This window comes from Rasamsonia emersonii, assembly GCF_000968595.1.
Source record: "Rasamsonia emersonii CBS 393.64 chromosome Unknown ctg1118621760076, whole genome shotgun sequence".
Classification (NCBI taxonomy): Eukaryota; Fungi; Ascomycota; class Eurotiomycetes; order Eurotiales; family Trichocomaceae; genus Rasamsonia; species Rasamsonia emersonii.
The window spans coordinates 83,955-99,514 of NW_013563211.1; the positions used below are offsets into that span (position 1 = coordinate 83,955).

Below are 15,560 nucleotides of genomic sequence, written 5' to 3' on the forward strand. Positions count from 1 at the left end.
CTGCCATCGATTGCTAGGCTTGGTTTCTAATTATAGCGCTGGACAGCTGCTCCGTGGTTGACCAGCTTTCAACGATGCTCGACCATTCGCGACGGTAATTTCCACAGGATTCTGCTCTGCCAGGGTCGAGAAACTGTTTCAGTTGCCTCAGTCAATAGTATTGTTCTTGACAGCGTTGTGGCGCTGACCGCTGTCTTGACTATACTGCATGGGTGAGGTGTCCTGCAAAGGAGAGGCCTGCCACGTGCCAATGATCTTCTTTTAACAGCCTCTCTTTCTCCCGCGTTTGCAGCTTGAGTCGAGCCACGTTCTGCCTGATTCAGGAGCGAAATAACCATAATCCTCAGGCAAGCAGCCAACAGTAATACTATCAGTAAAAGATCACCCACAACGGAAGGAGGACTTTGTCTGTACTGTACAGTTCTCTTGAAAAATACCATACTTCTAGAAGCCAGGGCCATCCAGATCGGGTCTGGTGGCGGCTTGCCAAGATCTCCTGACACCGCAATTCTTCCCCGTTCCAAAAAGGGACTTTTTATAACCTGGTTTCAGCTGTCAATGGAGGGCGGAGCTTGCCAACAGACTATAAGAAGTCAGGACGTAGTAGATGCTACACGTTACTATTATTATAAGACAGCTAGGATATACTCCGTACGGGGAGATACTATTATTACCCCCAGTACGGAGGAGCATAGATCTTTACAGTAAAAAGGGGGATTGATCAGGTGGGCTCTCAAAAGCATAAAAAAAGCCGCAGGTGCATTGTTACCAATCACCCTGAAATGCAATGCAAAGAATAGTCGATTTCTTACGAATGTGTCTGTCTGTTTTTACTCAAAAAAAAAAGTTCACCCTGAAGAGTGAAAGGAAAAATATAAACTGCAGTGAATTGATGAACCCTGACAACTGTCTATCTACCTGCTAAGTATATAATAGGTTCATCCGTATAAATTAAAGAAACAGCATCAATTTCGTCAGTCTTGCATCTCTGCCTTTTGCTTTTGAGAATGGCTGGCTACTTTTTGAATTTCGAACCTGCTCGACTATTAACTAACAAGACTTTGAAAAAAAAAAAGAAAGAGAGAGAGAGAGGGAGAATTCCACGCTTAAGGCTTCAGCAAAATCTTGATCGAAATTGAATGGTGCCTGTGAACTATACTCAAGACTTCTTTTGTTATTATTATTTCTGAATGTCCGTAAATGAATGCCGTTACTGGAAATCTCGACTCCAGAGTATGTATGTACAGAGTACTACGTACAGTACATAGGTACCAAGAATATGAATCCACCCTATTGACTTCCTTCCTTTTTTCGGGCTGAATAGATCTCACGACTCAGCTTACGCGGGCGAGTCACAGTCTGCGAGTCAGCTGACTACAGCATCGACCAACCTCATCATCCGAGAAAGTAGGACACGAGCTGAAAAAGCCTTTGCAGACTTCACCTCATAATATTACAGCATTCAGAAAGAGGGATTCAACGCCTGGCAGTGCTGTACGGTTTGACTCATGTCACAACACTCTGACATATTCAAGTCAATTATCAATCTATTTGCAATCACAAACACTACAGTATGGCAGGACTAATTATAGACAAGATGAGGCTGCCTGCCTGTTTCCCTGCTATAAAATGTCCTGTCTGTTGTCACAGGGCGACATTCTATCACCAACCACGTCTATTCTAAAAGAATAGTATATACTTCATTACTTAGTTCTATCCAGTCTTTCACCATGTCAGCTCCTCGTAAATACCAGCCTGGCCATAATCAGGACTATTATGGCCAAGGCGGACAGCCTCAGCCTGGCTACGGGCCACAGCAGAATTCATATTATGCACCACACGGCCAACAGCAGCAGAATCAATGGACTGCTCCTCCAGGACCCCAGAACGAGTTCCCCGGGTACGTCACACTGCGTCTCTGCTCGTCTTCCTGCCTTCTCTACATAATGCTAATTATCCGCTATCACAGCCCTGGAGAATCTCCCGCAGAGAATCAACTCAACGCTGGCGAAGGCGAGCGCGGCCTTGGCGGTGCCCTCGCCGGCGGTCTTGCGGGCGGCTTTACAGGCCACAAATTGAACCACGGCTTCCTGGGCTCGTTTGGCGGCGCCATCATCGGAAGCCTCATTGAGGACCAGTTGAAGAAGCATGGTGGAAGAGAGCATGACGATCATCGTCACCACCACCAGGATCATCATCGCCAGCAGCAGCAGCAGGCTTCCAATCTTCTCCCTGGTCAGGTCTTGAGTACTCTGACTGGAGCGGCTAATGCTTCCACGGCTAGTCTTCATCACTGTAAGAAGTGAGTGATTGATTCAATGGGGCAGGTGTGGTGTTGCTTGTGCTGCTTTTTTTTTTCTTTTTCTTTTTTTTTTTGTACTTTTGTTTGGTGAGAGCTATGTATGTATGAATTTGTCTTGTCTAGAAGGATATGAAATTGTCAAGATAGTAACTACGATAAATTTTATCAAATTCCACGCTGTTTGCGCGTTCAAGTGATAAGAGAAGCAGATTCAATTGATAAATCATTCCAACCAGCTCTACAAGTGGTTTTATCTGGGGAGGGAACAAGTATCAGCCGTAAACAGTATATATATATTGTTGATGTCTGGCTGGTTGTAGAGATGACCACCTTGGATCCGTGTAGACTTATATTCCTCAGCATGTTATGCTTGTCATGCAAGCAGGTAGAGTTGGACTTCAGCAGCAATGTCAACATTATCAATGAGCATATACTAATTTCACCTAGTTGAAATAACATTCGCGTTGGTTAAAAACTTTAAAAAAAAAAGTCCGACGATAAAAAAGCCCACACCCTCAGTCCTCTTGCGAGGAGGAAGGGTGCTACGAAAACACCACTGCGTCTTTTCGACGGGCGAGGTTTTGCTGATCCTCCAATCTTGACCGATGTCAGCAAGAAATAATTGCGTCTTCCATCGACAAGATAGCGGATCGAATCCTAACCCTTAACCCTATGGCATGTGTTTGTTTGTTTGTTTGTTTGCCAGCCTGCTTGTCTGCGTGCTTGTCCACATGCTTGTGTCCAGGCCTATTGGTAGTGCTTTGTCCAGCACAGTAAGCACTATCTTCTTTATGGCTGCAGACCGTCTTCCCCTTCTGGAAGGTACGAGACCCCACATGGCGATAATAATAATACTTCTGACAAGATCTAGACCTTTATTTGCAGGGCACAGCTGGATTGATGAGATCACGCGAGCATAGACTTCAGTCTCGCTCCAACAGCCAGGTCTGAAACGGCGCCATTTCTCGATATCACATCACTGCAAGCTGAACGACTGGCTTGGAAGTTCCATCTCACATTAAGATTTTGGCAAAATGCGCTCATCTGAGTTTTGACTATTCCTGCTATAATAGATATAGACATAGACAGATTTACATCCCCGTCACCACCCTCATACAACGCAAAAAAAAAACACCAAGAAAAGGCAGAGCTAAGCAACTCATTTCCGCTTCTTACTACCACTACTCCCCTTCTTCACCGAACTATCAAACGAAACCGTCTTTTTCAATATTCCTTTCGGTGGTGCTTGCTGCGAATGGGAATGCGAATGGGAATGCGAATGGGAATGGGAATGTCTGCCAGTCGACGCGGATTCACTCCCAGAGGAGTTCTCATCACTATTATCGGAATCGTAGTCGTTATGTTCCTTCTTCGAGACTCTTGTCGACGATGACTTTTCCTCCTCGTCAGACTGATCAGCGTCCTTCTTCGCTGACTTTTTCGCTGACTCCGCTTCCAGCCCCAAGAGCCCGAAATAGTCCTGCAATTGTGCTTCGCTGCCGCCACCTGCATCTGCATTCCTTCTTAGCGTCGCAACAATCTCCTCTTCGAAAATGTCCGTCCACAGGTCTAGCTGCTATTGCCAGCCGATAGTGATGCTGTCGTGGATGTCATGCTCCGCGCAGTGGTGGTGGTGGGATAATTCTGCGGCGTGCGTCTGCCTCAAGGCCAGGATCTCGCGGCACGAGTTGCGCAGCTAGGCTGCGGCTGGGCCGAGGTCTTTCTGTGGGGTGTCTGGGATGCAGTCAGTTAGTCGGTCGATATGCATGTGCAGGATGTGAGGGGCGTACAGATCTTGGCAGTGTAGTACGCAAACTTCAGCGTCTCGAACCGCGCGACCAGCTGATGGTACCGGTGACGGATGTGCGTTCGTTCGGTTGCATGGCTGTATTCTGAGTGAGTACTACTTGGCCCCTTGACATGGATCTCAGGAGGGGGAAGGGCATGCTGCTGCTGCTGCTCGATCGATCCGCGATGCTGCGGAGGGGAAGACGACACGCCGTGTCGTTCGTGGTCCGATGCCGACGCAGAGGAAGGTGACCTCCCTCTCTGGGGATGCGTATATTGCTCTGATGGCTGTGACGGTGCGAGAAGCTGAGAGGAATCCTGCTGCTGCTGCTGCTGAGGCAGGGCCGGTGTCGGAACGCGCGACGCAACCGGATGGGCGCTGTTTGGCCGAGGACTCTCCCAGTCGCCTTCAGGCGGGAGAAGAGAACTCAGATCGGACGGCGGCACAGCACTGTCGATTTCAACCGGGTTCGTGTCGAACTGGACAATCCGCTGAGGCTTGGGATGATACGGTGCGCCATGCGGTGTCGGATTTGGATAGCTTGGGAACTCCACTGGTGGTCCTTGGGCGGGCTGGGTGTGATATTCCTGGTAATGATGGGATGGCGGGAAAAAGACAGATCAGACCCGTGAGAATGCGGCTGATGGATGATTGATTGATCATTCGCCGACGAGCTGTATCCTGGGAACGGCTGGTTCGAGGTCCGATTGTTGTAGATGTTATCCAGACCGTCCGCAATGGAGTTCTTCATGGAGCCTTTCGGGTCGAGAATGAACTTGCAGACGGGGCCGATCTTGGGATTGTTCATGTCCATGGCGAGAATCACACTTCTGGCGGGATTTGATAATAGGCGAAAGAAGTGAGATTTCAAGAGGAGCCATCTTATAGAATACCTGACACGTCCGCCACTAGCAGTAGACGACTAAGACAGTACGATGTTGTATTCGACTAAGATTGTGCTATTTTCAGCGCTGTCGAATGTGTCAGCATGTCAAGTCTCAGTATTAGAAGAGTGTCAGCTGACTACGTTGCATCGCACCTATACCGATCGATCAGAGAAACACCCTGATTGCTCCTTATCGAATCGATCCATCTCACTTGTCCTCAAGTGCTCTTTCTTTGCAACAAGATTTTATTCATAATTCCCGACAGAAGAGCATCTAAAAAGCCGTCGTCCTGCTTTGCACCAGTGTTTAAATACCTCACTTCGTCCGTTTCCTGGCTATGCTATCGTATCGTAAGATTGTGCAGCTGTTTTCACAGACAAGATACGGTCCATAATTATGTGATAGGTAGTTCATTGAATACATTTCCTGTACTAACACTCTGATGAAGTTAAAACTTCTTTCCACGGAACGAGTCGAATCTGCCATGGCTTGTCTCAATCTCAGTCAACAGGACAGGTATTGTGATGTTCCGCTACGGTTTTCGATTCTCCGGCGGCGTTGTAGACAGCCTGATCAAGAAAATTGGACAACTGGAAAAATAGATCTATAAGTTCCCGAACTCTATTGTTGTCAATAGTAAGGAATTATCACTTCTATAACAAACAGGCATGCAATAAGTGTACAATAAGTTCTTTCAAACAGAAAGAAAAAGAGACACACAATTGATCTGCTCGATAGGTGTGTGCAATGCTCAACAGAAAGGAAAGGTTGAACTGGCAGTAGTGGTATCTGATAGACGAAAGAAGAAAAAGAGAATGGCATACTGCGTACGGACGTCCGTACTCCGTAAGAAGTCAAGTCAAAGCAAATGCGCATGGAAGTATTTAAGAAGGGGGGGGAAAAAAAAGAAAAGAAAGGAAGAAGAAGAAAAGGGAAACGGTGGGGGAAAAAAAAAAGGAAGGAAAAAAGAAGCAGGCTTAATCCAACCCAACCATACCCGCCGCCCTGGACACAAGAAAGTCCCTGCCCTTCGCGATCGACACCAGCTTCCCCCAGACGCGCAGGCCCATGATCTGCCCGGTGCCACCAGCCGCACCCACAGGAACGACCATCATGATCTTCTTCTTCTCATCCTCGACGTAGCGGCGCTGTTTGCCGCTCCCCAGAATGTCGGCCTTCAGGTTCGCGACCACAACAGGGGTCTGCTCAGCGACCTTGAGGGAAGTGCGGATAGGATAGGCGGTGATGTCGCCAACGGCGTAGATCGGCTGTTTCTCTTGCTGCTCGTCTTTGCCTTTCACGCGGAAGTACTCATCAACCTCGACCCAGCCATCTTCGTTGAGGTATTCAGCCGGGATGAACCTGTTGTTGGGCACCACGCCCGTTGTGGCGATGTACGCGTCTGCCGTCAGCGTCTCGCCGTTGTCGAGCTTGACGGTCCATTTCTGATCATTTTGCACCGCCTCAACCACTTTGCGCGACGTGATCACTTTGACGTCCCGCTTGGCCAGGAGCTTTTCGGCCGCCTTGCCCGCAGACTTCTTCAGCATGGGCAGGACGCGCTCGCTCGCCGAGACAAGGGTGATTGACGTGTCCGACTCCGTGCGACCGGCCCAGGCTTCTGCCAGCTCGCCGGCCAATTCGACGCCGATGGGCCCCGCGCCGCCGATGATGACGCTCTTGGCCTCGGAGAGAGTCTTTTGCGTGCGACTGATAGCCGCTTCCAGGTCGTCTGCCCCCGTGCCGGTGGGTTTGAATGGCACGTACATGCCCTGCGAGGCAGAGCTGGTCGAGCTGCCGGATGCGATGACCAGGTAGTCATACTTGTAGTCGTAGGACACAGAGGACGACGAGGTCCCTCCCGAGGACAAGGACACCTCCACGGCGACAGTGCGAGAGGCGGGATGGATACGCGTCGCGCGGCCCTTGACAAACTCAAACGAGTCCTTGGCAAGCTTCTTCTTGGCGAATGCCTTGTCGATGGGGAGCAGGTACTGCTCCGGACGGAGAGCCGCTGGTTTGGCGACAATCCGGGGCGCAGCGATGTTGAAGTACCATTTGTCGGACGGGTCGATCAGGATCACCTTGACCTTCGCCCGGCTAGGTGGCAGGGCCTTCAGGAGGCCATTGGCGACCTGGAGGCCGGCGAAGGACGCGCCGATGATGACTACCGTCGCAGTGGGGGTGTCAGCGGCCATGTCGGACTGCGTGCTGTCTGTAACAGCAGAAAGGGAAGAGAAGAAGATGCCCGATCGAGTATTATTGTTATTATCTCGGGGGGACACACGCTGGCAGTGGCTGGACCTGCCTAGCTAGGCAGGCAGCGATCATCTTGCGCAAGCGGCAGGCGCCATGCTTCTCCCCCCTTTCTAGAAGGCGCGTCCGAGCTTCTGCTAGTCGCCGGCACTGCCCAATCACAGTGGGCCTTGCATGTGCCTCCTGAACGGTCGTTTTACACGACAGACAGCAACGTCTCAGAAGAGAGACGTCCTCGTGCTAACTTTCCTTATTTTCTTCTAACCAGCTGCAGTGTAACTTCGTTTTGAACGGCCCCGTAATTAATAACAATGGAATCTTCATTTCTCAGGAACCGAAAGCCAGTGGTGCTCCTGTTGAGGAACGAGAAAAAAAAAACCAGTAAGGATATCACAATTACAAAGAATAATGCAATGCAATGCAGCGTTACAAACAGTAAAGAAACAGCCACCCGATCCGCAAATACCAGCGCCTGCAAAAGCTCTACCCTTGATTAGTACTCGCGCTCCGCTTCGACAGGAAGCTCCGTCGCGGTTTCCTCTCCGGAGTTTCACCGCCCTCCGCCGCATCCCCGTTGGCAGAGTAGGCCGTGCCCGGTCGAATGCTGCCAGCGTCGCTAGGAATAAAACTGCTCTTGAGCGTCACTTGTCCATCACCCACCTTGATCGTCTTCTCCCGGCCGGCGACGGACCCTTGGTCGTCCACGAAAAACAGCGTCTCTCCGAACACGTCGTCAGAACCAAACGTCGAGTGATCCACAACCCGCAGCTGGAACTGCGCGTCGGCCGCCACATTCGGCACCCGGAATGTCTCGTGCGACGCATCAAACTGCACGGTTCCGCTGCTGGATTTGATCGCCTTCGTCTTATGCACATCCTTGGCACCCTTGGAGCCGATCACCTTGACAATCACCCGCACATGGGCCGACGCCGGGAACCCGGTGGCGGAGATGATAGTAAACGTTGCGATTCCCAGGTCGCCACCCTTGTCGCCGCCAAACTGCGAGACCACGCTGCGGGTGCGGCTGTGGTGCCGTTGCAGACTCTCCGGTGTAGAAGCCGCTGCCGCTGCCGCTGCCGTAGGAGGAGTAGCACCGTCCACGAGCAGGGCTGGCGAGCGCTGAAGGCCCTCCGGCTTGGGGTTAGGAGTTCTGGGCGGAGACTGCTCTTTGGCCTCGCTCGGAGGAGTTGTAGTCGCTGCGGGTTCCTCCTCTTCGTGGCTCCGGAACCGAGAAACAATTCCACGGCCCAAGAAGGTGGCACCCCTAACAACACCTCCACCAACCATGCCAACACCCTTGACAGGAGCCCCCACGATCTTTCCGGGGGTTGCAAATGTCCCCGAGAACGTCGACGAGCCCTGTCGGGACCGGGTGACGTAGGATGGCTTGAAGAGCAGCTTTAGCCGGATGACTCCGGATTTTCCGTCCAGAGGGAACGACACCTCCTTCAACTGGAAAGGTTCCAGCTGCTCCAGATCGATCGGGGCACCGCCCAAGTAATCCGCCTTGTCTCCAAAGTCCCAGTCATAGACATCCACGCGGAAATCGGCGCCAATCCTGGACTTGACTGGAGTCTCGAAGAACTCGTTCCAAGCCGGGTGAAGCGTCTTCTTCTGGACCTTGGTCTTGTACACCTCCTTTCCGGCCAGCTTGAACTTGCAGTAGGGGTCGCTGTATCCATTCCGATCCGCCGATGGGAGATCAGCCGCGTCAAGCACGTCAACACGCAAAGTACCCGAATTGTTGATGCTTTCACGCGGATCCAGCTTCATCTTGACGGGAATGAATCTGAGGCTGACTTTGATCTTGTTGACTGCCCCGTCATTCGACCGGAGAACCAGCTCTGTGGGAGTGTACTATGAATCGCTCTTCGTCAGCCAAGACTGCAACCCTCTTGGGGACGTGACCATAAAAAGGAGGAACATACCAAGCAGCGCTGCAGAGTCTGCAAGGTCGGCCCAGTCATTTTGGCGACCGTGTGCGATTCGTCCTCGTCCTTCTCCTTACTCCGCTGGACAAGCCGGAGTGTGATCTGAGACACGTCCAGCTCGCGGACAAAAGCATCGCCAACTGCAGATCAAGTCAGAGCCAACTCTTCGACACGTTGATTGACGGAAATACATACTATCTGCAAATGTCGCATCCTTTGATTTCACCTTCTGTGACGTGTACGATGGGAACAAATGGTCATCCAAGACGACTTCGAGCTGCAAATTGGGATGTGACAATTGGCCTTCGAGAAGTTTGAAAACAAGCAAACCGGATTCTGGACATCATTAGCTCGGTTTCGGGAGCGACGGTGAAACCAATGGCGATACATACCGTAATTCTTAAGATCCTCTGGTCCGATGTAGATCTTGGGAGTCTCTTTCGCAGACGAAGCGATAGAGGTAGTCTCCGCATTGGAGGCAGCATCGCCATTGAGGAGGGGCTTAGGGCTGTTGGCCTCCAGGCTCGGTCGGCCGTTGGCCTTAGACAGGTCCGTGCTGGGCCGCGGGGCGTCTTCGCTCTTCCGTCTGGTCGAATCCATACTCTTCCGCTTCGAGTCGCTCCTCCTCGACAGCGCGGTGGATGGTCGGCCATCACTTCCATCTTCTTCTGCTTCCTCAGCCTCTTCTTCGGGGTCCACGACGTTCAACGTGGGATAGAAGGCAACGGTGTAGTGGAGGTAGCCTTTGACCTGTCCCCGGCCATGCAGGCGAAGCCCACTGGTGATGGGCTGCTTTTCGTCATCGACTTCGTATTCCCCATTCTCACCCTCATGAATGTAATCGGCTAACGGGAGCTCAGCCTCACCGAGAGTGCGGTCTTTGCCCATCGTCTCTTCGTCCATGACTTCCAAGGTGAGCTTTTCCCGAGGACTGTGAACGGGCACGTAGACCACTTCATCCCACTCCGGATTGAGGTTGTTCCGGAAGGTAACTGTCCGGCCCTTGGGAATGCCAGACAGCAGGACGCGAACATAGGGGTCGGACTTGCCCATGGTCTCCAGGTTGCGCAGGTCGTTGGCGCTCTTGAAATGCAGCCGGACGACACCAATGGGATTGATGTAGCCTGCGCTGCCTGCCACGCCCCGGAGAGCGACAGGTTTCCAATCCAGCGTCATCTTGACCCGACCGGTCTTGGCCCCGCTCAGCTGGAACCACTCTTGGCCCTTTTCCATCATCTTGAGCATGTCATTGACCTTGATCTGGTATTTGCCGATGACCGGGTCCGTCGCGAGATCTCGATCATCTTTGATCACGAGCCCCAGACGAGCGTTCTTACGGTCGGTGATGAGCAGTTCTTTCGACGGATTCTGGAAGATCGGGTTGTTGGTCCGCTTGAGCTTGTTGGTGATGTGGACCTCCTTTCCGTTCAACAGGAGGACCGCATACGGGTTGAGAGCGCCAACCAGACTCTTGGTGCCATCCAAGTCCTTGGCCTGCTCGACCGTAAACCGGGCAATGCCGGTGTTCAGCTCAGGCGGCGGTTCGACTTCGCCGTTCTCCAGCTTCCTCCCTTCCAGGATGGGGAAAAAGCGGACGTCGGCCTGCAAAACACCACGATTCCGACCACTGTACAAAACATCCAGATTGAGGTTTTCATGTTCATGTTCCTCCTCCAGCTGATCGAGGGGGAACGTCGCTACACCCAGTTCCTTGTCTTTCCGGAAGTCATTGTAGTCGTAAATGTGGATGGTTAGGGAATCGGTAAACGACGTGATGATGATGTAGAGAGTCTCGTTCCAGCGCGGGTTGTTGGTGTCATGGATGATCTTGGTCCGTCCCAATTCGTTCCGGCTGTTGATGGAGACGGTGGCGTACGGGTCGTTGGTGTTCCCCAATCGCTCGGAATTCTTCAGGTTCACAGCTCCGTGAAGGGTAACAGCAACAACACCAATCGCCCGATCGACCGGATTGCCCGCCAGCATCTTCGCAATCTCAATTGGGAAAACATTGGGTTCGTACATCATCGGACCCAGATTGCCATGGATCTGCTCCTTGATAAAGGACTCCAGGCCGGGGATGAAGTTGATATCGAAGCCCAAATGTTCTCCACCAATCGGCTTGCACACATAATCGATCTCTGGCCGTCCCAAGAAACTCACGTCAACACGTTCAATGTGGGGGAAGGGGATCTGCAGCTTGACTTTAACCCGCATCAAGCCGGAGCAGGCAAAGTCCTCCACAATGACGTCGAGACCCTTACTCACCACGCCCTTGCCGACTCGCACTTCGAGGACCACTTTAGGGTTGATTTTGTCCTTGAGCTGGCGGGCGGTCAAGTCCATCGTATCGTTGGGCGTGAAGCTGAATTTCCAGTCCATGAGCACCGTGTCCGGCTCCGTCTTGGGGTAGGTTTTGACATGTTCCAGCCGCGGGGGTTTGGATCCGAGAACGAAGGTCTTCAATCGCAGACTGTCGAGGAAGGTGGGGGTCGACGTGCTCAGGACCTGATCGACCGAGTTGATGATGGTGTCACACAGCACGGGCGCATAGATGGGCCAGAATTTCACCAGGAAGCTGTTGATCCACTCCAGGCTTTCAGTGTCCGTCTCCAGACGTTGCTTTGCCAGCTCCCGATGAATATCATCGCGGTAGTTACGTCGAACGCGGCGGATGGAGGTTCGGTAGTAAGTGCCACAGGTCGCCATGACGATCAAAACCCAACCAAGGCCTCCTCCCAGCACCGCGATGAGCCAGGATGATAGACAGGCGAACACAATCACGGCCGCATTGTGATACCAATCTGCCGCCATCTGTTAGTAATCAAACGAACGAGACCAACTGCTTCATCATAGACACCACCCACCTCCGAAAAACTTATCATCCAGCTTGCCCTCCAAGGTGGTCCGATGGTCCAGCAACGTCTCCTCTTGCTCTTGGTCCTCTTTGTGTTGCTCGAACTGTGGAGCCCATCCGGTCCGGTCTCGGGCCCATCGCGTATCGTCCGTCAATTGGTCATTGGCTCCGTCTTCGGCGGGAGGATGGATGATTATGTCTGCGGGTTTGGCTGGGGAAGGCAGGTCATATTTGTCGGGGCCTTTGACATCCTGGGAGAGCGAACATCAGCAACGAGCGGGATGGGAGTGTGCGATCGGGATTTGGAACTTACAAGATCCGATACCACTGCTACTCCCGTGGGCTTTTTCGGGTTGCTAAAATTTGGGGGAAGGGCCTACGGATGAGATGGCGAGGTCAGCAATGCGGGAAAAGAAATCTCTCGCGAGATTCTTGGGCGAGTGTCGTGGCCTACTGATTTCACTGCTTCGGCCTTTTCCTTTGGAGACGCATCAGGGTCAAATTGGAAAGCTGGCACGCCGGCCTTGCGGCTCTGTTCGACCAGCTCCTTTTCTGCGGTCTCGGCTTGGATGTGGGATTGGGGGTCTTGGGCAGCTGCCTGGGCAGTCTCGATGGCACCTGGCTGCTTGGCCTCGGCCTTGGGGGCCTCTTCGGGGGAGGGCGCCATGATTGCTGCACTTGCTCTACCCAGCTGGGCACACGAGCCCTTCTGGGGGAGAAGACAGGCTGCGAGACTTCAATTTCAGCAATTGAGCTGGACAGTCGCCTTGGACGGCACGGGGGGCCGTTAAAAGGTGACGAAGGCTGCTGGTGTTGCTGACAACTTGTTCTAGCCTGTCGACGTCAGAGTGGCTCCAAGACGGCGGCTCTTGGCCGCAAAAGGTGGAACTGGAAGCGATCGAAAATCGGCTGGTCTGGTGAGGATCAACTCGATTGCAGAGGGGACGATTCCTGGGCCTGGGGAACCTCCCTCGGGAGAAAGAAAAGGAGAGAACGGAGGAAGGATGGCATCCAGAACAGAGAGGTGAGCTGGTATTGTTGTCCGTGAAGTAATAGGTAGGGACCCAGCAAGGAGGCCGAGGGAGGGCGACGGTCGTTGGCCCGACCGGACAGCTGGAATCGCTGGATTTCTCCAGAAGCGCCTGCCTTGGCTCGCCGGTGGATACGTAACCGCGCACGCCGGCGGCCAGTCAGGGCGCAGCGACTGGGGAATGCAGCGGCGCGCTGTGGCTGGTGCAGGGCGTGCTTCTGCTTGCAGGCCGCTGGTGTTTGGTAGCAGGCGGAGGAGCCGTCGATCAGCAGCAGAGAGACGTCTGGGGAAGGATGACTGGAAGGAATCGCAGCAATAAGTAGGGAGTAGAAATCTGAACACTCCAGATCCCGAGCAACACAGGAGTACCTGGAGCCCCGAGGCGAGAGGCCCCAAGCCAGCCAGATGGCGTTAGGGGAAAGCACGAGCAGGCGCAGGCAGCGCTATTCCAGAGGCGTGGATTGTGGATTGCACGCTCCACCGGGCCCGCCGTGGAAATCGGAGCCAGCGAGCGCCGGCGCGAGATCTATCGACTCCAGCCGCACCGCCACAGCCAAAGACGGAAGGCCCGTGGCTGCCCTGCGGACGCCCGGAGGGGAACAGTGAGGGGAAGGCGCGATTAAGGTTGGAATCCACGCATGAGAAAGAGCGATGCGAGCAAAAAAGAAAGAGAAAAAAGACTCGGGACGAAAGCACGGCAACAAGGTTTGGCGTGCTGCATGCAGCGTCACACAGCCATCCGCATGCAGCAAGCCAGCTGTCGTCTGGTCTGCTCTCGTCTGAAGACCGAAACAGGAAGAATCGAGAGAAAGAATTTCTCTTGTTGTGGCTCGTGGCCAGGAACGGATCCGTGACGTGTGGTACGCCCACGCCGGCTGGCTGACTAATCCGTCCCATCCAGGAAGAGCCAACGATTGCGCATACTAATTCGCCCAGCTATTTTTGCTGGCAGATGCAACTGCAGCTGCACGAGACCAGACCCGCCGACGCAGTCTGCATGATTATTATGATGATTCCCGAGGTTATGACCTGTCGCCTCTGCTGTCGTTGATTGCAGCCTAGCACGTCACCCTGCACCGCCATGCATGAGGAGCTCCGTCCACCAGGGGTGGCCTCGGACGTGGCGCGCCACGTCTTCTCTGCATTGCTGAAAATAAATTTCATTCCTTGGCCCACCTGAATTGTGGTGTTGTGCAGCCCGCGGCACTAATCGCGCGGAACGGGCTGATGGGTTGACTAGTGCTGTCGATCGGAGCATCCGACCGTGGTTCTGGGAGAGATCTTCACAGCCCTGAGCCCCTTTACTTCAGGAATGGTTCCTGAAGCCGATCAGGAGTGTCCCCCTATACGGAGTAATAATCTGTGGGCTCGCATCGACAATAATGGGGGGACTCTATAAAAAAACATTCCTGTCTGACCGTCTGATCCTCGATCAAGCCAGCCAACCGCAGTGACGGTGTAGTAAGGACTTTCGTGCATTGCAGTTGAGATCATCTGCATACTGCATTGGACGAGACGATTTGATTTCAGGCAATTTTCTTTTTCTTGCAAACCAATTATTTTCCTTGTTCTTCAATTGGCATTGAGGTCAACGCACAAGCAAAAAAAAAACCAACAAACCCTCGGTTAGAAAATACCCCGCCATGCTTGGGGGCTGCAGTATTTGTCATGTGGGGAACCAAATTACTACACTATCTTGCATTTTTTGTGGGATATTTGTTTGCATATTCATTCTCCTAATATTAGTACAAATCCTATCTCCAAAATATGTTCTGTATGGTACGTACTCTAAATATATATTTGCCTGGGAATTCCAAAACAGATGCACTAGTATCTATCTGCACGAAATTTCCTATAGCCAAGAGAAGATGCAGTGATTTTGTTGGCAATCCGATCCTTTTCCTTGTCCCGCGATCCCGACATCGGCCGCAGGAGAAAAGATTCGCCTGTTGCCGGGTTGCTTCCGGCATTTCCCTGCAAGGATCATATACAGAGAATGTACTCATGAGAAGCAGCGCATGGCTAGTATAAGATGAATATCTTAAGCTTAGCAAGTCTACTGTTATTGGCTGGCAGAACTATTCTCATGGTGTCATATGCGCCAGAAGTGATCTAACCTCCAGTATGTTCACATAACCGCGTCTGTCTGTCTTATTATTTCCAAACAATCGTCAAATACACTTTCTACATGATAATATAAAGCCTTCAACGACTCGCGCTGCTCGTCTAGGCTTGTAATATATGTTACTGTCATATTACTGCCATGCTGCAGGCGCTCTTCTTCGACGTCTTCGGCACCGTCGTCGACTGGCGGTCCTCGATCCACCGTGCCCTGACCAAACACGCCCAGGACGCCCTGCACGATCCCCAGCGCGACCTCTCCGCATCGCTGCGGGCCAGAGTCGCCAGCCTGACAGACGCCGACTGGCACGCCTTCGCCGCGCAGTGGCGGCAATCGTACAAGGTCTTCACGCGCACGTACCGACCCCGCCGCCCACGCGGGCACGTTCG

General features: G+C 52.7%; 5 protein-coding genes across 5 annotated transcripts; 1 reads left to right on the top strand and 4 right to left on the bottom strand.

Annotated features, from left to right (window-relative positions):
- Nucleotides 1–1,730: 1,730 nt before the first annotated feature.
- Nucleotides 1,731–2,306, top strand: T310_3713 (uncharacterized protein; the record flags this gene model as incomplete). The annotated part of the gene is made up of 2 exons (XM_013473436.1): nucleotides 1,731–1,900; nucleotides 1,970–2,306. 2 exons carry the CDS (start codon nucleotides 1,731–1,733, stop codon nucleotides 2,304–2,306), a joined length of 507 nt encoding a protein of 168 aa, XP_013328890.1.
- A 902-nt stretch (nucleotides 2,307–3,208) lies between these two features.
- On the bottom strand, nucleotides 3,209–4,905 carry T310_3714 (uncharacterized protein; the record flags this gene model as incomplete). The annotated part of the gene is made up of 4 exons (XM_013473437.1): nucleotides 3,209–3,366; nucleotides 3,479–3,871; nucleotides 4,093–4,541; nucleotides 4,718–4,905. 4 exons carry the CDS (start codon nucleotides 4,903–4,905, stop codon nucleotides 3,209–3,211), a joined length of 1,188 nt encoding a protein of 395 aa, XP_013328891.1.
- A 1,050-nt stretch (nucleotides 4,906–5,955) lies between these two features.
- Nucleotides 5,956–7,176, bottom strand: T310_3715 (AMID-like mitochondrial oxidoreductase; the record flags this gene model as incomplete). Its single annotated transcript, XM_013473438.1, has 1 exon — nucleotides 5,956–7,176. The coding sequence occupies one exon, from the start codon at nucleotides 7,174–7,176 to the stop codon at nucleotides 5,956–5,958; it is 1,221 nt and encodes a 406-aa protein (XP_013328892.1).
- A 541-nt stretch (nucleotides 7,177–7,717) lies between these two features.
- On the bottom strand, nucleotides 7,718–12,686 carry T310_3716 (Membrane bound C2 domain protein (Vp115); the record flags this gene model as incomplete). The annotated part of the gene is made up of 7 exons (XM_013473439.1): nucleotides 7,718–9,091; nucleotides 9,163–9,305; nucleotides 9,361–9,501; nucleotides 9,558–11,966; nucleotides 12,030–12,270; nucleotides 12,333–12,395; nucleotides 12,474–12,686. 7 exons carry the CDS (start codon nucleotides 12,684–12,686, stop codon nucleotides 7,718–7,720), a joined length of 4,584 nt encoding a protein of 1,527 aa, XP_013328893.1.
- A 2,491-nt stretch (nucleotides 12,687–15,177) lies between these two features.
- On the bottom strand, nucleotides 15,178–15,560 carry T310_3717 (uncharacterized protein; the record flags this gene model as incomplete). The annotated part of the gene is made up of 1 exon (XM_013473440.1): nucleotides 15,178–15,560. A coding segment is annotated over one exon (383 nt), but the record flags the coding sequence as incomplete, so codon positions are not given.